The sequence below is a fragment of the Crocuta crocuta genome, unplaced genomic scaffold (assembly GCF_008692635.1).
Source record: "Crocuta crocuta isolate KB4526 unplaced genomic scaffold, BGI_CrCroc_1.0 scaffold866, whole genome shotgun sequence".
Taxonomy (NCBI): Eukaryota; Metazoa; Chordata; class Mammalia; order Carnivora; family Hyaenidae; genus Crocuta; species Crocuta crocuta.
The window spans coordinates 916,033-938,889 of NW_027531900.1; the positions used below are offsets into that span (position 1 = coordinate 916,033).

Consider the following 22,857-nt stretch of genomic DNA (forward strand, 5'->3'; position numbering starts at 1 on the left):
ACCATCTGGTGGCTGAGTGAGGCACACAGATCGCCAAGCTTTCCCGGTGCGGTCAGCACCCCAGGGACGTCCTGACCCCGCACCCCCCCACCCCGACTTCACCGTTGCAGCCACCTGGGTGGAGCCTGCACCTTCCTCATGTCCTCCCACGGGGACCGGGGACCCTTATCCTGGCTTGGCTGTCCCTGGGCCTCCATCCTGGGCTGATTCCGTTGAGGCTTGCTTTATAGCCACACGGGGCTGGAGAGACGCCCTGTGCCAGGTGTCACCCCAGGACTCCCGGCTTTGCTGACCCCAGGCACTGTCCCTCTGGCTGTTCACAACCTGCTCTGTGCCCTTTCCCGGCCTGGGCTCGGGGTCTCCTGGCGGCTCCGCTTGTCACAGGGCTGGCTGGGCTTTTCCTGCCTGAGGAGAGGGCTGCAGACTACCCCTCCCCTCCCGAGCAGTTAGGGACCCAGTCCTCTGGGTCACAGGACTTCACCTCCTGTGCGGGAGGCTGGTCAGACCCAGGCTGTCGTCCTCTGACCACCTGCTGCCTGCTCCTGTCCAGGGGGTGTCGTCCACGGCCTGCTAGGCCCTTTTCCTGTAGGACGGAGACGAGACAGCGTCATCCCAGGATGCTTTTATCCTTTATCTGATCGGCTCCCACAGTTTTGGGGGCGCCTGGTAGGAAGCCCGTGTAAGCAGCCTGTCCTCCGTGTCTGGGACGGGTGAACTGTCCAGCGAAACTCCAGCCCGTGCAGGACGGGGGGCCTTCCTCCTGCCCTGCTTCACACCTCGAGGGTCCCAGCACATCAGGGCTACATCCCACAGACAGTGACAGCATGCCCGTTGCTGGGGCACCTCCTCCCTCGTGGAGGCTCCCCCTGCGTGGAGGCGCTGATGTGATGGGGCTGCCCGGCCATCAGCCCACGGTGCCGAGGACCGGGGCCAGCTCTGTGAGCGGCGCCGGGCAGCACTCAGGACAGCAGCTGACCTTTTCAGTTATCAAGCAGTGTGTAGTGGAGTTAAAAATAGCCAGGTGGCTTGGAATATAAACGAGGCCTGCTCCCTCCCACCTCCGGGCCTGAGAGGTACCATCCTGGAAGTCTGACCACGTTCCATCCGAGTCTTTGATTTAGCACCTTTGCAAACGCGGGGTGCCCTCCTCTCCCTCTTGGGGCTGGTTGGTTGTCATTTATGACACGAACTTTTTCTCTAAAAATGCAGTGAGATCTTTGATTTCTGGTGGTTGATGCTGAAATAGGGCAAACACGGCACGTGGGAGTTTCCTCCAGTCAGTGAGCAGAATGGGTGACGCGGGGAGCGGAGCTGGCAGTGGAGGTGGGGAGCGCCGTGGGCCCCTGCTCCCCGCACGCAGCGCAGCGCTGCCTGCCCCTCACTCGGCATGGGTCCCCCCTCCTCCTCCCGCAGGTGGCGCTGCTTGCCGCCCCCACGTGGCCAGGACCCCCTCCCACGTCCTCCTCCCCCACGCGGCGCTGCCCGCCGTCCCCACGCGGCTCGGCCGGTCCGTGGCCCCTTCCGCGGGGCCGTGCTGTGGGCTGTGGGCTCTGCTGCTGCAGCGGCCGCCCCGCCCCGGCGCCCAGNTCCGTCGGTGGGAGTCGCCGCAGCCGGGCTTCGCGGAAGGGCCTGGACGAGGGCTGGTTTCGGTCTCTCTGGCCGCACCACTGTTTCGTCAGGGCTCCTTTCGGCTCCGGCCGCTGCTCTGTCCGCTCCCTCCCGCGCGCCTCCTGCAGCTCCCGCGCCCGGCGCGTGGCCTTCTCTTCGGCGGCTCTCCTTCCGTTACTGCTGTTTTCGCTTCACTTCGGTGTGTTTGAAAAATAAGCCATTACTTACGTATAGTGTGATGCAGATCTTACGTGTCCGAGTCGACGAGATGACATGTGACACGTCTGTGTGGCCCGCGTCCTCTGTTGGGATGTAGAAGGTCCCCACTGCCCCTGTCCCAGAGGTGAGCGCCCTCTGTCACAGCCTGTGTTTGCCCCACCTTTTCTGGAGTTGGGGGCTGTTAGGAGCAGAGCTGCTTTGAGCCCGTGGGCCGTCAGCGGTGGGTTCCTGGAGGACAGTGGCCGGGCCTGGACAGGTGTGGGCCCTGCACGTGGCCCCTTACGCTTCCAGCAGCCGTGTGTCCTGAGGCCCCAGCTGCTCCCAGCCTCCTGGTGGTTGGAAGGGTTCTTCTTTCATGGGGGTTGGGGGAAGGGGGTGGGCACGTCTCGGGCAGTGATGGGCATTTTTCTGGTGGCTCAGGATGGCAAGTGCCTTGTCATGTCCTTGTTGGCCATTTCTTCATCTTAACCCCTTCATGTCTTTATTATAGAATTGGAGGAGTTTTGTCCACATTCTGGATGGAGCCTTGTGTCAGATACATCTTGGAGAATCTAGTCTGTGGCTTTACTTTTAGTCTCTTAAGTACATTCTCATTAAACAATTTTTTTAGTGTTTTATTTTACTTTGGGGGGTGGGTCAGGGAGAGGGAGATCCAGAATCTGAAGCAGGCTCCAGGCTCTGAGTTGTCTCCACAGAGCCTGATGTGGGGCTCAAACCCACGAACCACGAGATCGTGGCCTGAGCCGAAGTCAGATGCTTAACCAACTGGGCCACCCAGGCATCCTGTAAATCCTCATTTTTGATGAATGGAGCATGTTTGCATATTCTTATCTGGATTAACTGTTGAGTTTTTTGTACTGAATATTTCATTCAATCACAGAATATCTTTTTCTTAAAACGTGGAGCCTTAGTTTGCAAACACACTTTCTTGAGTGTTCCGTTTTAAGTAGACTCTTGCTCTTACTGATGTGTGTCAGCCTCTCGGATCCTGGTGAGCACATGAACTAGATTTCCTGAAGCTGCTTCTGTCCCTGAGTTATTTGTTCTTCTGGGTTCAGCTGTGCGGGGGGCACTGTCATGCACGGTCCCACATGGTCCCACATGTGCACAGAGGCTGGAGAGGGTCTGTGGGGGAGGGGTTGGCGGGAGGGAGCTCCTTGGGGTGGAATTCCGTAACCAGATGATGGCTTTGTCCTGATCCCAGGCCCCTTTCCCCTCAGCCTTGGAGGGAGTCTGCTTGATGTCTTCTGGGGTCTTTCAAAAAAATTTTTTTTATGTTTCATTTATTTCTGAGAGAGAGAGAGGCAGCATGAGCAGGGGAGGGGCAGAGAGAGAGGGAGAGACAGAATCTGAAGCAGCTCCAGGCTCTGAGCTGTCAGCACAGAGCCCGATGTGGGGCTCAAACCCACGAACCGTGAGATCATGACCTGAGCCGAACTCGGATGCTCAACCGACTGAGCCACCCAGGCATCCCCTGGGGTCTTTCAGGAAGACTGAAAAGTCTTGGCCTTTGATTCCTTTCAGCTCCAACCCCCCTGTCATTCCACATTCACTTGCTTCTCGAAACTCACTGTTCCGTGTCCGGAGGCCTTTGTGTCCTTGTGGGGTCCTGGCAGGAGGGCACAGGTGTGGGGAGGTGGCCGCACTGGGACCCGCAGAGCTGAGGCTCTGCATGGGGTGAGGCTGGAAACGACAGCACTTCGTTCTGAGAGCCCACCGGAGAGGTTCTGGAAGGGCCCGGCAGGCAGGGCTGGGTAAGCGGTGCAGGGAGGGCACTGCAGGGGACTCAGATGTGGTGAAGGGCGTGTGGGCGGCACCGCACGGGGGTCCCCAGGACCAGGCGGGTGGTGTTGCCGTGCCCCATGTAATCTTCAGGTCGTGCCTGCCATGCCCTCCGACTCTGGGGCCTGTGGGACCCTGGTCTCCTGTGAGTCTCCTGGTTTTGCAGTTTTCTCTGCTCCGGTCGAGCACGTCCTTGAAAGTGAGTGTCAGTCAGAAGCAGGACGAGGTCTGTCCTGTGGCGTCACTGAGAATCGGGTACCGAGGGAGCGAGGTCTCTGAGGTGTTTTTCGGGAGAAAGGGTGTGTGTGCTGTGGTGCGGATTCTCCGCGTGTCTCTGGCTCCTAGAGCCCCTTCTGCTGAGGTCTCCGTGCAGGCGGTGCCTCATCCAGGGCCGCGAGGCTGCTGGGTTGGGTGTCGCAAGTGCAGGAGGACCCAGCAGAGGGACAGAGGCCCCTCAGCCTGTGTGTTTCCCCAGGACCGGAAGCTCACCAAGCTGGAGAGGCAGCGGTTCAAAGAGGAGGCCGAGATGCTCAAGGGCCTGCAGCACCCCAACATCGTGCGCTTCTATGACTTCTGGGAGTCCAGCGCCAGGGGGAAGAGGTGCATCGTGCTGGTGACCGAGCTGATGACCTCGGGGACGCTGAAGACGTGAGCACGCCCCCGCCCGAGGGCCACATGTCAGGGAGGGCCCGTTCTGGGCACAGCGCCCGCGGCGGCTCCCGTGTCCCGGGTGCCTCAGCAGCGTCCCCGTCTGGGTGGGAGACACGTGGCCCCTCTCGCGGGAGCNATGTGCACAGAGGCTGGAGAGGGTCTGTGGGGGAGGGGTTGGCGGGAGGGAGCTCCTTGGGGTGGAATTCCGTAACCAGATGATGGCTTTGTCCTGATCCCAGGCCCCTTTCCCCTCAGCCTTGGAGGGAGTCTGCTTGATGTCTTCTGGGGTCTTTCAAAAAATTTTTTTTATGTTTCATTTATTTCTGAGACAGAGAGAGGCAGCATGAGCAGGGGAGGGGCAGAGAGAGAGGGAGAGACAGAATCTGAAGCAGCTCCAGGCTCTGAGCTGTCAGCACAGAGCCCGACGTGGGGCTCAAACCCACGAACCGTGAGATCATGACCTGAGCCGAACTCGGATGCTCAACCGACTGAGCCACCCAGGCATCCCCTGGGGTCTTTCAGGAAGACTGAAAAGTCTTGGCCTTTGATTCCTTTCAGCTCCAACCCCCCTGTCATTCCACATTCACTTGCTTCTCGAAACTCACTGTTCCGTGTCCGGAGGCCTTTGTGTCCTTGTGGGGTCCTGGCAGGAGGGCACAGGTGTGGGGAGGTGGCCGCACTGGGACCCGCAGAGCTGAGGCTCTGCATGGGGTGAGGCTGGAAACGACAGCACTTCGTTCTGAGAGCCCACCGGAGAGGTTCTGGAAGGGCCCGGCAGGCAGGGCTGGGTAAGCGGTGCAGGGAGGGCACTGCAGGGGACTCAGATGTGGTGAAGGGCGTGTGGGCGGCACCGCACGGGGGTCCCCAGGACCAGGCGGGTGGTGTTGCCGTGCCCCATGTAATCTTCAGGTCGTGCCTGCCATGCCCTCCGACTCTGGGGCCTGTGGGACCCTGGTCTCCTGTGAGTCTCCTGGTTTTGCAGTTTTCTCTGCTCCGGTCGAGCACGTCCTTGAAAGTGAGTGTCAGTCAGAAGCAGGACGAGGTCTGTCCTGTGGCGTCACTGAGAATCGGGTACCGAGGGAGCGAGGTCTCTGAGGTGTTTTTCGGGAGAAAGGGTGTGTGTGCTGTGGTGCGGATTCTCCGCGTGTCTCTGGCTCCTAGAGCCCCTTCTGCTGAGGTCTCCGTGCAGGCGGTGCCTCATCCAGGGCCGCGAGGCTGCTGGGTTGGGTGTCGCAAGTGCAGGAGGACCCAGCAGAGGGACAGAGGCCCCTCAGCCTGTGTGTTTCCCCAGGACCGGAAGCTCACCAAGCTGGAGAGGCAGCGGTTCAAAGAGGAGGCCGAGATGCTCAAGGGCCTGCAGCACCCCAACATCGTGCGCTTCTATGACTTCTGGGAGTCCAGCGCCAGGGGGAAGAGGTGCATCGTGCTGGTGACCGAGCTGATGACCTCGGGGACGCTGAAGACGTGAGCACGCCCCCGCCCGAGGGCCACATGTCAGGGAGGGCCCGTTCTGGGCACAGCGCCCGCGGCGGCTCCCGTGTCCCGGGTGCCTCAGCAGCGTCCCCGTCTGGGTGGGAGACACGTGGCCCCTCTCGCGGGAGCCGCAGGTGAGCCGCGCCCCCGCCCTCAGGTACCTGAAGCGGTTTAAGGTGATGAAGCCCAAGGTGCTGCGCAGCTGGTGCCGGCAGATCCTCAAGGGGCTGCTCTTCCTGCACACCCGGACGCCCCCCATCATCCACCGCGATCTCAAATGTGACAACATCTTCATCACGGGGCCCACCGGCTCTGTGAAGATCGGTGACTTGGGCCTGGCCACTCTCAAGAGGGCATCCTTCGCCAAGAGTGTGATTGGTAAGCTCGCGCCCTGGGACCCGGCCGTGGCCCGGACTGCCTGTGGGGGTGTCCCTGGCTGTGTGGGTCAGGCCGAGAGGTCGGCTGGCGCCCGAGGGGCTGTGGACATGCAGCGGCAAGGAGGCCTCAATGACAGAGGGACTCGGGGCTTTGTGGCCAGTGACACTGGAACAGGCACGGAGGCGGGGGGCCACCCCAGGCCACAGGGCCCACCAGAGGGGGTCCCGAGGGAGCACGTGGGGCACTGAGGCTGAGGGCTTTGGTGTGGGTGCTGGTTTGCTAGCCTTTCTTTCTGTGCGTGGGGACATAGGACGGACAAGAGGGCGATCTCCGGGCTTTGCAAGCTCATGGTTTTGATGCACACTTGGGGACAGAACTTGGCCTATTTGTGGCAAATGAAACCGCTGGGAATCTGGAAACTTCTTTGGCAGGGCGAGTGGGTTTGGAGTGTGACGTCTGGGGCAGGGCAACTGTATAGGGTGTCCTGTGGACAGGGGAGCTCTGGGGAGCTAAGTGATGGGATGGGGGCCCACATAGGCCTTGGTTTCTCTTTCTGTGAAATGGGTGGGGCAGGCAAGGGCCTGGCTGCAGGGCCCAGGGCTGTAGGGAGCACACCTCTGAGCTTCTGGCGGTTTCCAAGCAGGTTTTATAGGTTTGGCCTCAGGGGTAGGGTGCCTGGTGAAGCCCTCTGGGCTTTCTCTGGCTGGTGGCGCTGTCCCTCTTGGAAGTGGGCTGTCAAGGTACTGGGTGGTGTGAGGAGGGATATGAAGGCTGGGCGTTTCCAGCAGGCACATGGGGCCCCAGGCCCCACACAGGGTGCCTCATCATCTCAGCTTTAGCTCAGCTGGGGCCCAGGAAGCTCCAGACTCATGGAGAATGGGGGCCGATTAGCACATCTCCCTGGCCCCAAGCAGCCAGGCCCCTTCCTCGGCAGAGGACACAGGTGTGCCCAGGGCAGCTTCAGGGACACATGATACCGTGACCCACTTCTGGTGTAGCTGTCAGAGGGGCTCATGCAAACATTCGGGTTTGCACTCGAGATGCAGCCCACACTGGCTGGCTGGCGGTGGCATCCGAGGACCTGTCCGCCTGCTTGGTGGAGGGGCCGTGGAGTAGGGTCTGGGGACTCTGTGTCCGCTGATGGGAAGGGGGTGGATGGTTTGGGTGAGAAGGTTCCCAGAGCCCAGACAGTGTCCTCATCATAAGCTCTGTGGCCACGGCCCCTTGATGCTGTATGCACACACAGCTGTGGGTCACGCATGCCTTGTGGGCTTTGTCCCTGGGAGCCATCCGGATCCGATGCCGTCACCAGGGTCTTGCTATGTCTATGTTGGCCAGGTGCTGAGCTGGTGCTGCCTGTAGGCGTTCATGGCCACGGTGGCCATGAACAGGAGTGTGGCCATGAACATGAGTGAGAGGCCGTAGGGGCCAAGGAGGTGCACAGGGCATGTGTGTGTGCATGCGGGGAGGGGAACATGTTTTCACCATGCAGATTTGAATGGCTGGAAAGAGAAAGAAGGTCTGTGTCCGTGGCCTGAGAACGTATGCAAGTGGGTGTCCCCAGTCTGGCTCTACGCTGCAGCCGACCCCCCCTGCACGCACACCCCCGTGCCCACCCTGAAAGGCAGGCCGTCTGGGGCCTTTGGGGGTTTCTTTCGGAGCTGCATTACTGGTTGTGGGGGCCTCAGGAGGGCCTGGGCCACCAGGGGGCTTGCGTGGGGCCTCAGGCGGCTTGGCTCCGGCTTCCCGCTGGAGCCCTGGACATCTCCCCCTTTGCCTTGTGCATGGGCACAGCCAAGCGCAGACATTTCCAGCACAGTTGTGTGCTTCAGACCCCCCAAATAGGAAAAGTAATCCTAGTGCAAGGTCCCTCTGAGTCCACCCTGTTCCCGTTATGAGACTTCTCCACACGTGTCCCTACACATGTAAACCTGCGGGCAGTTCCTGACCTCCCCACGCGTGCCCCTACACGTGTAAACCTGCGGGCACTTCCTGACCTCTCCACGCGTGCCCCTACACGTGTAAACCTGCGGGCACTTCCTGACCTCTCCACGCGTGCCCCTACACGTGTAAACCTGCGGGCACTTCCTGACTTCTCCACGCGTGTCCCTACACGTGGAAACCTGCGGGCACTTCCTGCTTTTGCCATTTCTTACCCAAAAGGTTAACTTCTTTTGTTGAACATATAATATGTGTTAAATTGAAAATTGCGTTAATGAGAAAAAGTTCAAATTTCTGGTAACTTATCTGCATCCCAGAGATGCCATGAAGACATTGATGACCCCATGTGTGCTTTTTAGATAGGAGTTTGTGTGGCTCTGCATACTCTTTTTAAAGAAACTATGGTATTTTTAAACTGAATTTTGAAAATGAGGAAGTTGAAAAGGCATGAAAGCACCATCAAAGTTGATGTTCGGTGCTCCTTTGCATTGCATTCGGGTGGGCACTCAGTTGGACCTATTTTAACAAGATGATTTTGTGATTTGTAACTTTAAAAAAAAAAGTATATATTTTGAGAGGGACAGAATGGGGGAGGGGAAGAGGGAAGGAGAGAGAGAATCCCAAGCAGACTCCACACTCCCAGCACAGAGCCCGACGTGGGGCTTGATCTCATGAACCTCAAGATCGTGACCTGAGCTGGTTACCAAGAGTTGGACGCTTAACTGAGCTACCCAGGCACCCCAAAGATTTTAGGATTTTTAATTTTTTTACAATTTCATTTTAGAGACACAGAGAGCACGAGAAGGGGAGGGGCAGAGGGAGAGGTGGAGAGTCTCATGCAGGCTCTGCACCCAGTGCGGAGCCTGACTCGGGGCTTGATTCTCATGACCCCTGGGATCATGACCTGAGCTGACACTCAGCTGACTGAGCCACCCAGGTGTCGCAGGATTTTGTGATTTTTGAAGAAGTTTGTTACAGAAAAATAACAAAACCCAGACCAGTGTGACTGAAGGAAACCCCAGCCAGACCCCACCTCCCTGACGGGCCACCTTAGTCTCTGTGTGTTGGTTCATAGAGAGGAGGGCACGCGTGCACAACCGAGTAGTTTATTTCACTCAGTTATTTCAAGGTTTCTGTTGAAACGTTCGGGTTAATAAGTGTCATTCTAAAGCCTCCCGTGTTTGGGACACATGCGCCTTTCCCACCTGAGCCCTCGTGGGCACGTGGCTGGCACCGTCGGCGCAGATGCTCACTGTCGTCTGTGCTGCCTGACACTCTGCCGCGTGGTGCGCCTGTCTGGGGGCCCTGGAGCCCTTCTGGGTGTTTGCAGTTCAGGTAGCTCTGTGGGGACCCTGAGTTTCTGTCAGCCCCGGGTTATCCGGCCCCCAGGAGTGATGTGCTCGTCAGGGAGCGGCATCCGCAGGGTTTTGGGCGCAGACTGAGCCCCAGGAAGTGCCGGGCTCCTAGCTGTGTGGGTTCCACCAGTGCCGGATTCTGGGGGAGCTTGGGGGAAGCACAAGAGCAGAGCACTCCCGTCTGCGTCTCAGGTTCCAGGGCTAATGGTGCAGAGTGTGTGGATGGCACGGGGGTCCCAGGCCCAGTAGCCACTGACCCTGCTTCTCGTGCTCCCGGACACAGGTACCCCAGAGTTCATGGCGCCTGAGATGTACGAGGAACATTACGACGAGTCCGTGGACGTCTACGCCTTTGGGATGTGCATGCTGGAGATGGCCACCTCGGAGTACCCCTACTCCGAGTGCCAGAATGCCGCCCAGATCTACCGGAAGGTCACCTGTGTGAGTCCACGGGCCGTCGTGGTGGGCCTGCTTTGTGAGACCCTCTCTGTACCCTGTGAGGGGGGGAAACCGAGGCTGCCTAGCTTGGCAGAGTGGCCGTGCAGGCCTCTGAGCTGGCGGTGGAGACGCATGGGCCTCGTGTGACTCGAGGCTGCAGCACCTTCGGGGCCTCTCCAGGAGGCGCCCGGGCCACCTGTCCCCAGCGCTCCTTGTCTGGACCGCCACCCCCAGGGCTGCTGGCTCTCCTGTGTCGGCTCTGCAGCCCAGGTGGCGGTCAGCCATAGTTGGGTGGCTCCAGCTGTGTGAACGGATCACCTGTCCTCCCTCGATGGCCTTTGTGTCCCGTGAGGCTATGGCTTTTCTGGGCACCAGGCTGCACGACCCCTGAGTCCTGGCTGCCTTGCCCCCGCCTGGTGCCCCCCTCGCTTCTGCAAACAGTGCGAGGAGTGTGGTCCCTGGCGCCCCAGGGCAGCTGTCCTCACCCCGCCCTCCGCTCTGAGCTCCTGGCCGGTCACTGCGCATTTCCCTCCTTCCGTCTTCATTCCGAGTTATTGGTCACTTGTTTGAGCTCCTCTTGTGTGCTGCTGCGGGTGTGAGGCGGGAACGCACGCTGTGTCGGCTGGTGGCAGTCGGCAGAGACGCGTAGGTGGGCGCGAAGTGGCGGTGCTGGCGGGAGGGGCCGGGCTTGTGGCCATGGGCTGTGGTCCTCCATGGAGCAGGGGTCACCCCACGGGGCTAGGGCCTCATCGCCAGGCGTGCAGGTGTGGGGGGAGCAGCCCACCAACCCTGTTTCTAGTTGTGCACGTGGTTGCTGCTGCGGTCTGCCCGCTGGGCCGGGGCGACAGGACTGGCTCCTGCCGCTGTGCTCCACGGCCGCCCTGGTCCCTCTCTCGGGCCCCAGGACATGGGACGCCGGCCAGGGCTCCTGTCCCTGCTCCAGCGTCCGGCATCCGCCCCCAACCCCGGGTCTTTCAGGCATGCCGCGTCCCCGCTGCCAGCGGCCCGACCTCATACATTGGAGCCTGGGGGTACAAGGCCTTTCAAAATGGCAGCTGTTCTGGCACGTTCTTCACCTGCTTTGGGGGCCTCAGCAGAGAGGTGGATGACAGGGACACACCTGTTTATCTGTAGTTCTAGTTTCTCAGCCCACCTGCCTCCCGTAGGGACCCTGGCCTTTCCTCCTGTTGTGATTAAACTCTTTCTATTGGCCTCAGTGGGACGGCATGGTGTCCTCACCTCCACTGGGAAGCCCTCAGCCGTGCCGAGAGCCCCGTGTCCCGCTCTGATGCTGCACAGATCTCTTGCACGTTGGGCACAACACGACCCCCATGGGTTATGGGCCTGGGGCCTGAGGGTCAGGGCACAGCAGGGCCCCACCTAGTGGCAGGGAGCCCCTGGGGGTCCTGCCCTCCTGGGTCCGCCTCTGGGCTGGAGGCCACCCCTCCCGCCCTTTGTGTGGGAAAACGTATGCATCCCGTTCTCTGTGTTTGAAAAAGCGAGCAAACCGGGATGAGGACTGGTAAGTCAGAGCCTTGTTGAGGGACGCGATGGCTGGGGCCCCTCGGTGTGTTGAAGCCCCTCCCCCAAGCCCCCGCCCTCCGCAGCTGCACGTGAACCCTGCAGTCCAGCCCCTGCGTCTCCTGGATCCTCTGCCCCCAGGGTGTGCACTTCGGGGTACTGCCCTCTCGCCGTGGCCGTCGCTGGCACCCACCGGGCCCTTGGTGCACATCCTCACGCACTGACACCGAACCCGGAGGCGCCGGGCCTGGGAAGTTAGCCCTGACCGTGGCCGCAGCCGGGCAGAGTTTCTGGTGCCCTTGGCCAGCAGCTGTGGCCACACGGTGCCCCCGGCACCCTCCAGGGAGGGAGTGGTGAGGGAGGCGGCCCCCGTCCGGCTGCCTCATCGGCGCCGGGGGTGCGAATGCTCCCGTCAGACGGGGGCTGGCTCGGGTTCCTGCTCGGAGCCCGCTGCTCCCGACCGCGTGTCCCCGGGAGCTCGGGATGAGCCGAGCCCCCAGCAGGCTGGTGCACCTCCTGTCTCCTCCCCTTCTGGGTTCGTGCCAGCNGGCCACCCTGTCGCTGTTCTCAGCCTTGATACCTGCTGTCATCATCTCCCAGGCCTCCTGTCTGATCCTTGGGCTCTCTCCTGCCCCCTGCAGGTTATCATATTTTATTCTTTAAGAAAAAACACTAAAAAAATTGTGAAATGTAAGTCACATCAGAGAAGTATAGAAACAACCACGTAGAAGCAAAGAATCCTCAGAGCAGACTCTGCGAGACCACCTTCCACCAGACCAGGACCGGCAGGGGCCCTGACCTCTGCTCCCCTTTGTGCGGTGACCGTCCCTGGGGCGTGGGCTCCGCCTGTCCACAGGACAAGACACCGTCCGCAGTAATCGGGGAGGAGCTGCTGGAACAGACAGGACCCTGGGGAGAAGGGAACTCGGTGTTCAGGGGTGGGGAGTGGTTGTCATGACGTCGCCAGCCGCTGACCCCCCCGCCCCGTCCTGAGCAGCTCCCGAAGCCTGAGAACTCCCTGCTTCTGGGAGCCCGGCGCCCCCGGCACAGGTGGTCCAACCTCGCCTTGAGCCAGCTGTCTCTGCCTGGGGGCTCACCAGCACCTCCACAGGCCTGTCTGCGCGGTGCAGGGCCCGGTCTAGAAACTGCTTCTGAGTCTCTCTTGATGGGGGTGTTTCCTTTTCGTAACAAGAGAGAAAAGAAGCAGTGAGTCCAATGCAGCGAGCTGTGTTCAGGTGTGATCTTTTCTGCTTCCCTGGGAATAAACTGTCATGTGCTGCCCTTGAGGACAGAGCCTGCCCCCTGGGTAGTACAGTCAGAGAAACTTCTAGAAGGAGCGGGGCAGGCCAGGGCCCTAGCACTGTCTAATGCCTTCCTGGCAGGTCTGCCCTCACCTTGCCCATCCACTGCCCCTTCTCAGGTATGAGATCAAGGACCTGCTGAGCCACGCCTTCTTCGCAGAGGACACGGGTGTGAGGGTGGAGCTGGCCGAGGAGGACCACGGCAGGAAGTCTACCATCGCCCTGCGCCTCTGGGTTGAGGACCCCAAGAAACTGAAGGGCAAGCCCAAGGACAATGGGGCCATAGAGTTTACCTTTGACCTGGAGAAGGAGACGCCGGACGGTGTGGCACAGGAGATGGTACCGTGACACTTGCTGTGGAGGGCGGGTGGCGGGCCCCAGCAGAGGTGGGGTGTTCTGTGGAAGCATGCGGTTTCCAGAGATGAGAAAGAGGTCAGAGCAGGGGTGCATCCCTGTGGTGAGCGTGCAACCCAGGGTGTGAGGATGCCACTCGTTGTCGAGTGTGTGCGTGAAGGACCACGCAGGTTGGACCCCTGCTGCACAGAGGACAGCGCCTGCTCCAAGGAGGCACAGTGAGGTGTCCCGTGGCGTGGTGAGGGGTCGCGTGGAGCCGTGCAGGGAGGGGCTGGGGGCTTGTGTGGATCAGGAAAGGCCTGATTTGACCAGGGTTTTGCTGCCTTTGTGTGAATGTGACTTTGGTTTGCCGAGGGCACTGTGTCCCGCTGCGATGCAGTGGGAGAGGAGCCGCTGGTTTTTGCTGTGGAAAGTGAGCACGAGTGAGCATGCGTGCACTCGCTGAGGTGGATGCCGGACTGCGGTACTGCCTGGCAGGTAGCAGGCACGTCAGTGCCCTGAGTTCAGGACCCTTGTTCCTCCTGGAGCTCCAGCACCATGGTCCCCTCTCACCTTCCGGAATTTAAAGTACAGGCGTTGCTGAGCCTGGTGATGTGCAGGCCGGTGGCCCAGGAGTGAGGGTCTGGTGCCATGTGTCCTGGGCAGGAGGTAGGCTGCGACCGGGGCGGCCCTGCTGGAGATGACGTGGGTCCCTGGGGCTGCCACGAGGGGCGTGTCCGTCAGGGCTGGGCCAGTGTGGGCACCACTGGAGGCCTGGGCTGGGCAGCCGTCTGCTCCCCTGAGAGACTGGCACCTGCTGCGTGTGCCCGGGGAGCCTTCCTGCCCAGGCTGGATTCTGGTGGGAGCCCCGCGGGGGTGGAGGGCCACAGCACCACCCACGGGTGATGGACTCCATGTGATGCTGTCTGCCACAGTTGGGCCAGGACGGGGTGGTGGCCAAACGCGCCCGAAGCCTTTTCTGGGACCACCCACCCTCGTGAGCCACCTCTCCCTTCTCTGCCACAGCACAGCGCTGCCGGGCCTGCCGCCTCGCCTGCCCTCAGTGAGCCCCTGGCCCTTGGTTGGACTTGCTGGGTGGTGTCCCGGCCGGGAACCGGCCTCCCTGTGCCTCCCACCGAAGGCCGACCGTGAAACACCAGATCTGACCTCAGGAGCCCCAGTGGGGCAGGTTTTGGGGCTCAGTGCCCCCCGCTGCCCTGGTGGCCCCGTACCAACAGCTTCAGTTGAACACACCTACTTCTTTGCAACACCAGTGCCAGTGCCACAGTCTCCGACCCGCCTCTAGCACGTGGCTCACGGGGCACAGGGGACAGGATCGAGATCACCGGGGGCTGAGAAGGGCCGGTTCTCTGGGGGCCTGGGCTGGCTTTGGCCTGAAGTGATCCCTTGTGAGGACCCCTGGAGAAGGGGCCCACAGCTGGGCCCAGGCTCCCCGTGTCCGGGCACCCCCTCTTCTGCTGTCATGGCCTCTGTGCAGATGGCATTTCATTGTGGTACAGAACGGGGCTAAATTTTCCCCATCTGGGAAAAAATAGAAGAAACACCTTGGAGAGGATCGCCAGGGGGTGACGGTGAGGAGAGACGGAAGGAAAACTGGGCCACGGGCAGAAAATAGAAGCAGTGGGCAGGCATGTCTGCGGGGCGCCTTCTTGTCCACGGCCTCCGGTCAGGGCGGCCCCGATGGTGGGCTGACAGGTGAGTGGGCGGCGATGACCTCGGTCCCGGCCCCTCACACGAGTCCTGGCTGTGTGCCACCGCTCACCGTGCCGCCCGGGGACCCCATCTGGCGGGAGGCTGGCTGCCGCGACATCTGCGNGTGTTGTTTTCAGAAATGAGACTCTGAAGCATTCAGTCCCACACTTGCAGAAAAGTCGCAAACATACCACAAAGAACCGTTTAAAATGGTGTCCAGGCCTGATGCCCCGTCACCTCGGAGATGCCCGTGTCTCTTTCCCACAGACGGTGACCAGTCTGCTTGGCCACCTCAGCCATCAGAGCCGGGAGAGCCACCTGGGGCCTATTTGGGGTCCCCCTTGTCTGTCTTCAGTTGTCCTGCTGTGAAGGATGCATCCGGTGACCACCTTGCGCGGCTCCCTCACGGTCACGTCAGTGTGTTTGTGGGAGTGCTTGGCATGGGGCTGTGTCCCCGTGATCACGTGGTTGAGGGGCGTCCGCCAGCGGTCTCGCGTGAAGTGATGGGTGGGGCCTCACAACTACGTAAACGTTCTCACCAAACTCTCCATATGTGTCCATCTCCGTGGACTCGCGGTTTTGTTGGTGAGTTACGCGTGAGCACATAGTATGTACCCCAAACGCAGCGCGTGCGGTCTCACACCGTCCCCGAGGTCAGGAATCTGGGAGCGGCTTAGGGGGTCCTTCTGGCTGTGGGTCCTCCACACCCTGTGGCCGAGGTGTCGGCCGGGGTGACCGGGACTGAGGGTCCTTCGGTGTCCACGCCACTCACCTGGCTGCTGGCAAGACACTGTTTCCAGCTGGTGGGCTGTTCCACAGGGCACTGGTGACACAGCTTCCTGTGAGCCCGAGATCCACGGGAGGGTGTGGAGGGGCGGACGAGCCCACACACGTGGCATCCTGTGTGACCTCACACCAGCAGTGGCACCTGTCACTCCTGCCTCAGGTCACTTGCACTCCCCCATGTGCCTTGGTGGACACTCCCCTCAGGCCATCGCGGCATCACTGCGCGTTTTTGACGGCCAGACGTGTGCGTTTGGACCACGGAGGTGCGGGCACACGTCCCACACACGTCCCTGTCTCTTGTTACCTGAGCATCCCTTGCTTTCAGGCACAGCCAGGTCTCCAGGCCCCTCATCCTTCTCTTGCCTGAAACTCTGCGGGGAGCCCAGTTCTCACACCGGCCAGACTCCGGGCGCCACCCCGGGCCCGGCTGGGGTTCTGTGCACTCACACACGCGCTCATGTGTGCATCCATGTCAATGTATGTCTGCTGTGAGTTGAGAGCCCTGGGTTCACTTGGTTCCTGATCGGTGCCAAGCTCCGTGCCCTGGCTCTCTCCCTTTCCACACGAGGCTCCTACGGTGACGGCGCAGAGATGGGCCTCCGCTGCTTCGTGGTTTTGCCATCGGCGTCCTCCGGGAGAGCCGTGACCTTTCCCAGAGGCCTGGGGCTCCTTCACAAATGCTCTCCTGGGTTTAGAGTTTTCTGGGCATGGGTGCCTTCCCCCCCCAGCCCCCACCTGGGTCTCAAGTTACACGATGGACTTCCTTCCCTTCCTTCCCTTCGTGCTTGCTTGGGGAACTGCCTGGCCCGAGGCGGCTTTGGGTCCCCCCCCCTCCCCCCGCACTCCCAGTNGGGCGGGGCTTCTGCAGAGACTTGTGGACGGGAGGCGCGGCGCAGATGGCAGGGCCCCCGTCATGGTGTGGCACCTCTCTTGGCAGATCGAGTCGGGATTCTTTCATGAGAGCGATGTGAAGATTGTGGCCAAGTCTATCCGTGACCGTGTAGCATTGATCCTGTGGCGGCGAGAGAGGATCTGGCCGGCGCTGCAGCCCCCGGAGCAGCGGGACCCAGGCAGCCCCGACAAGGCCAAGGGCCCGCCCGCACCCCTGCAGGTCCAGGTGACCTACCACGCGCAGGGCGGGCCGCCAGAGCCCGAGGAGCCCGAGGCAGACCAGCACCTCCTGCCTGCCGCGCTGCCGGCCAGCGCCACCTCCCTGGCCTGTGAGTGCCGTCCTCCCCACGCCCGCGCCCCCAGCCCTCGCTGCAGGTGTGGACCGCAGGTGCGGGCGACCGCTCTCGGGGGGGAGGGCACTGGGTGTCTTTAGCTCGTGGAAGCCCAGCTTCTCAGGACAGGTGGGGACAAACGTGGAGACAGATCCAGAACTTCCGTGCCCTAAGCCAGCAGGACAGAACAGCCGGTCCAGCTGCTGCTTCCACGTGGAGGAGGTCAGTCCTGGCCTCGGGGTGTCCCCGCTGGGACACCACTGCCCCGAGAGCTGCCCAGCCTCCTGTGGTCCTGGCGCTCTCAGCCGTGACCTTTGTTGCCAGGATCACATGTCCTTGAGATTATCTCCCTTCCAGTGCCCGACCTTTGACACCTTTACGCTGTTTCCCAGGGTTTCTCTGATGGCTTGTCGGGAACCACTCTGCGTCCCTGATGACTGGAGGAGGGAACGGATGGTTTTCCGCAAGTCTGGGCAGAAGAATGTCCTGCCTTTGCTCTCAGTGGCCTCAAAATTCAGCTGTGAGCTGAGGGTTGAGGACGTGGTGCCGTCCCTGTTCTGTGAGCAAGTGCTGAGCACGACTGCAGCCTGCCCAGGCCACATAGGCTGTTCACGTGGAAAGATCAAAATTGCCTGTTTGACTTATTTAATAGGAATATGTATCAATTGTCGTTAAAACGATAGTGACCTTCTTCAAAGTAGGCTACTTAAACCCAAACCCGTAGCGGGCTGCTGCTGAGAGTCCGGGTGCTTGCCGCTGGCTTCCCTCTGGCCTGCTCAGCGAGGTTGTGCAGAAGTCAGCGGCTACATCCTCACTCCACTTTCCGATGAGCCAGCAGTTCGTTAACGGGCGTAAACTTTGTGTAGGAAGAGGCCGTCGGTATCGGGCGCACTCCACGTATCAGGCAGTGTGTTTGAACAGTCTCTGGGCAGGAGAGATACCCAGACCTGGAACGCAGTCCGCCGGGGCCAGCTGTCCTCGCACAGGCTTGACCCACTGGGCAGACACCGATCGCCCACGCGCTCAGCGCAGGTCGGCGTTCTGTCCGCAAACGCGGTCTTCCTGTCAACTCAGCGCTTCTGTGTGCTTCGTGCAGCAGCCACGGTTCTGAAGACTGCTGTGTGCGCGTGGTGTGAGTTCTGTAAAGCAGGCAGCACAGTCGCATTGGGTAAAATTCAGACAGGACCAGAGGCTGTGCAGCAGAGGGCGGTTTCTCTCCCTGCCTGGAGCCCAGTGATGTTGCCTGTCTCTTAATGGTAACTTCCAGAGATAACACGCACACGGAATCACTCACATGCACTGAAACATGTGCACGCAGCAGAACCCACACACGTGCGAGTCCACGGCGCACTGAGCATGCCGGCACACACGCAAACCCTGTGTCTCTGCTGTGCCCACACATGCTCGTCTGCACCTTGCTCTGATCGGAACGGGAAGCGCATGCCCAGCCGTCCCTCCGGGCACAGTGCGTGTGGACGGCCTGACCACACTGCGTGGTCAGGTGAGATGATGGGCTCGGCACACACGTCACTGGAAAAGGGACCTGATCTTAAGTAACAAGATGGGTGGGCAGACACATGGATGTCGGAAGGTACAACAGACACCACGTTGTGGGGGTCTCCACCACGAGCTGCCCACCTCAGCCCAGATCACATTCAGTGAGAGGGTGGGGCCAGCACGCACTGACTGCAAGAAGGCACCTTGTCAGGAGGTTTAAAGATTTGTTTTTTAAGTTTACGTATTTAGTTTGAGACAGAGAGAGAGGGTGTGATCAGGGGAGGGGCAGAGAGAGAGGGAGAGAGAGAACCTCAAGCAGCCTTCCACACTGTCAGCACTGAGCCCAGCTCGGAGCACAGACCCCCAAACCATGAGATCATGATGTGAGCCCAAATCAAGGGTCAGACGCTTAACCTACTGAGCCACTCAGGTGTCCCTAAATTTTTAATTCTAGAAATAACAAACACATTCCCTTTATTTTCATTAAAAAAATTTTTTTTAGGAGTAGAATTCAGTGATTCATCACTTAGATACCACACCCAGTGCTCGTCATAGGTGCCCTCCTTAGTGCCCATCCCCCATCCAGCCCATCCCCCACCCACCTCCCTCTGTCACCCCTGAGTTTGTTCTCTGTCTTTGAGCCTGCTTGAGGTTTGTTTTCCTCTCTTCTCTTCCCCTCGTGTCCTATATGTTAATATGTTTTTTTCTTAAATTCCACGTATGAGTGAAATCTGATCTATTTCGTTTAGCATAATACATTCTAGCTCCATCCACATCATTGCAAATGGCAAGATTTCATTCTTTTTGATGGCTGAGTAATATTCCGCTGTTTATTTGCCACGTCTTCTTATCCGTTCACCTGTCAGTGGACATTTGGGGTCTCTCTGTAGTTTGGGTGTTAAACACATTCCATTTAGGAATGTAAAATGTTGCAAATATGGTTAAAGTTGGTTCATATGAAATTTGCCAGGTCTGTACACATTTCTTTTTCTTGTGCACATGTTGTGTGTTTCTGTGTTTGCCTTATGTGTGTCTGTCTCTGCATATCTGTCTGTATTTTTCTCTCTCTGTGTCTCTCTGCATGCCTCAGTGTATCTCTCTTTGTGTGTCTCTGTGTCTCTGTGTGTGTCTGTTTCTGTATGTCTCTCTGTCTCTTTGTCTCACTACATGTCTCTTTGTGTTTGTGTCTGTCTCTGTTTCTGTGTGTCTCTCTGTCTCTGTAGGGTCTCTGCATGTGTATCCGAGTGTCTCTCTGTTTCTATTCTCTGTGTGTCTCTGTCTCTAGAGGTCTTTCTGCATGTGTCTCTTTGTATGTCTTTGTCCTCTGTGTGTCTGTGTCTCTCTCTGTCTCTCTGCACGTGTCTGTGTCTCTGTATGTCTCTCTCTGTGTGTAGAAGGAAATGGCCACCACCTTCCCCACTGAAAGTCAGAGCCGTGTGTCTGAGATGGGTTCTGTGCAGTTAGACCTTGGCGCTTGCGTCCTCCCGGCTAGAGGGGGCCCGGATGAGCCCTTGGGAAAATGACTGATGTGAAGCCAGCAGGATTCTCTTTCACTCCATTTGCTTAAATTACAAATGGACACGATGCTGGCGCTCTGAGGCGCCCCGTAGATGTGCCTGGTGCTGCAGGTGGGAAGCCGCAGTGTCCGTGTAGATTCTGAGTCTGGATGCGGTAAACAGAAGGTGCCATTTCAAGCAGCATTTTGTCTTCATCGTTCAGTGCCTGGCCACGCAGGCGACTGGGGGAGGCAAGCCCGTGGCCATGGGGCCTGTCTGTGCCGGGTGTGTGGGTGGCTCCGTCCGCTCTGATGCTGACGCGGTGGAGCCCCTCGGTCCCCCCCGGCGTCTCTACGGGGCGGGGCCTTGCCTACCCCATTTTCCAGCTGGGTCACATGTGGGCCCGTGATGTGAGGGCCGGGTTTAGACTCTGTTTTTCCTGCTTTGTGCTCTTTGTCATGGTAGTGAAGATGGTCACAGTCCCTGCCCCATAAGATGCAGGTGCCCGTCGCTTCTGCCGCAGGACCCTAGCTTCTGTCAGCCTCCTAAGGCCCCTCGCTGAGCTCTCGGTCTCTAGGCTGGGCCAGGTGACAGGCGAGGGCCCTGTAGCCAGGATGGACACGTTTCCTGCAGAGGATGGTGTCAGGTGCCCGCCTGGGGCCTGTGGCACCCGTGGCGGGTGGCCCCCAGACGGCACTGGGCTGGGGCCCCAGGGCATCTCCCTGGGTTCCAGCCCTGCCCCCCACCATCCTAGGGGGTACTGTCCAGGCCAGTGTGCACTTACTACTCAGGTGACTGGGAAACGTGACCAGGTCTTGCTTTGCAGGAGAGCACAGGACACGGACTGAGCGTCGTGTCTGAGCGTGGCCGCGTCCCTGAGACTGTGTGTAGAGTGGGGTGGTGTTTGGGGGAGTCCGCCCTGAGCCATGCCCTTGCCCTTCCCAGCGGACAGCACGTTTGACAGCGGCCAGGGCTCCACGGTGTACTCGGACTCGCAGAGCAGCCAGCAGAGCGTGGTGCTGGGCTCGCTGGCGGACACGGCGCCGCCCCCGGCCCAGTGCGTGTGCAGCCCCCCTGTGAGCGTGAGCGACGGGCCCGTCCTGCCGTACAGCTTGCCCTCGGTGGGGCCCTACCAGCAGCCGGCCGTGGTGAGTCAGCCCCCCGCCCCCATGCCCTGGAGCCCCACGGGCAGCCCGGGCCACGCTGGCCTTTGGTCAGGCCCCGGGGAGGTCCGCCCTGTGGGGACACTGGGGACGTGCCCTGAAAGGCCCATCAGGTGGGAGGCTAGGAGCGCGGAGCCCGGAGCGCAGCGCCTGGGGGCTGTGGTGGCCGGCATTGTTGACGGTACCGACACCTTTGATTTCCACTGGCGTGTCCGGCCCTGCTGAGGGTGCTAGTGTGCACGTTCGCAGCACGAGGCAGCTGAACTGTGGTGAACGTGGTCAGGGAACCTGTAGAGTAACTTGTAAGATGTGGAGATGGAGCCTGACCTGAAACGGGAACAGCTGGGGTGCGTGGGGTGGGGGGGGAGCATAGCTGGTCTTTATTTTCCAGTTTGATTTGGTTTATGCCCAGAAGGCAGATGAACCCCATGCTTCACGGCTGCAGAGCGAGGCGGTGGAGGGGGGTCCAGACAGAGAGGCAGGCCCCAGGCCCCCTTCCTGAGGGGCCTCTACTGCGGCCTGAGTGCTGGTCCCGTCCTGCGGGCCTGGGCAGGCGGGCAGGCTCCGAAGGTCCCTCTGTAGGCAGTTGCGTCCGCTGAGTCCTGGACTCGTTTCCAGCTCCCGTCTGTGGGTTTGCTGGTTTCATGAAAGGAAGTGAAATAGGATTTTAAACGGCAGCAGGAACTTGTGTAGGGAAAGGCGGGTTGTTGCCCGCAGCGGGGGCAGTGGGCTCGGGGGGCACAGGGCTCCTGCTGGGCCCGTGGCTGCTGCACACTGGCTTCGGGGGAACATGGAGTGGGGGCTCATCCCTCCCTGTAGGGCTTTCATGAAGCTTTTACTGCGAAGGACACAGCGAGTGGTGAGGCTGGAGAGTTCCTGTCACCCAGAAAACCAAAGCACTTTCCGTGTTGGCCTCGGATGCCTTCTGTGTCCAAACCCACACCCCCCACAGCCCCACCTGCATCTCCCATCCCCATGTTTGAAGTAAATCCCAGAAGAATGTTTTGCCTATAAAGATGTCAGTCCGTATGTCTGCAGGATCAGGATTCTTGAAAACAGAGCTAGACATTATTATATGTAAAAGTGAGCGCGTGAGCAGCTCTTCCTTAACAGCGTCAGCGACCCAGTGCTCGGACTGTGGCCTCCTGGGCTGGGCCTATGCTGCCGCTGGCAGCGGGGACTCTGGCGGCCGGGTCACTGCAGATCCTGGCTCTGCCCCACTATCTGTTCTCACTTTCCCGCATCCTGCTTGTGACGTTTTGCGTGTCTGTGTTTCACACGATCCCAGAGGTGAAAACCAAGTTCATTTGTACCTCTCTCCCACTGAATGTCCCAGTTCTGCAAAGCCTTTATGGTGTTCTTTTCTCATGATTGCGTAACATCTCATAGAGCTGAAGTTCCAGAACATTCCTTAGTTGGGAGTAGTGGCCATTCTCAGCTTAGGGACCCCCACATCTCACTTCTGCCAGTTCTGTGCCCAGGAGAGTCCTTAAAAGGGTGATGGGCACGGGGAGCTGGGGGCGGGGCGCGGCAGCTGTGGAGCTCGAGCCGGGTGGGGGGCTCGACGGCAGCTGGTGAGTAGCTCTCGGTGCTGTCTGCAGCCTGGCCTGCCAGGGAGCTCCATCCCGCCCCCGGCCCACCCCCCGCTCCCGCAGCAGCATTTCCCGGAGCCGGCCATAAGTTTTGCCCCCGTGCCGACTGGCCCAGGCCAGCCTGTGCCCGCTGGCCAGCAGGTGAGTGTGGGCTACCCTTGCTCACGGCCACCACCCTGGATGTGCAGTGAGCTCTGCTCGCCTGGGTCCCCTTTGCTCCTTCTCTGTGGTTGCCCAGTGCCCGGGGTGCAGATGGGAGTGGGGTTCATGATCCACAGCACTTGGAGGGGCCCCGCTTACGCAGAATGACGCCTCCAGATAGGCGTGTCTCAGGCTCCGGGCTGGGTGTGTGTGTGCATGTTGGGGGGGGGGGGCCTCAGGGCGCTT

At 60.1% G+C, this 22,857-nt stretch overlaps 1 protein-coding gene across 1 annotated transcript in view; it reads left to right on the plus strand.

The window, feature by feature from the left end:
* Window positions 1-22,857, plus strand: part of WNK2 (WNK lysine deficient protein kinase 2) — a 122,549-nt gene that overhangs the window by 31,468 nt on the left and 68,224 nt on the right. Inside the window, 7 exon segments of the mRNA XM_077773952.1 lie at window positions 4,085-4,257; window positions 5,891-6,111; window positions 9,691-9,848; window positions 12,725-13,006; window positions 16,437-16,719; window positions 20,661-20,863; window positions 22,480-22,646. Of these exon segments, the coding sequence (XP_077630078.1) occupies window positions 4,085-4,257; window positions 5,891-6,111; window positions 9,691-9,848; window positions 12,725-13,006; window positions 16,437-16,719; window positions 20,661-20,863; window positions 22,480-22,646 (1,487 nt within the window).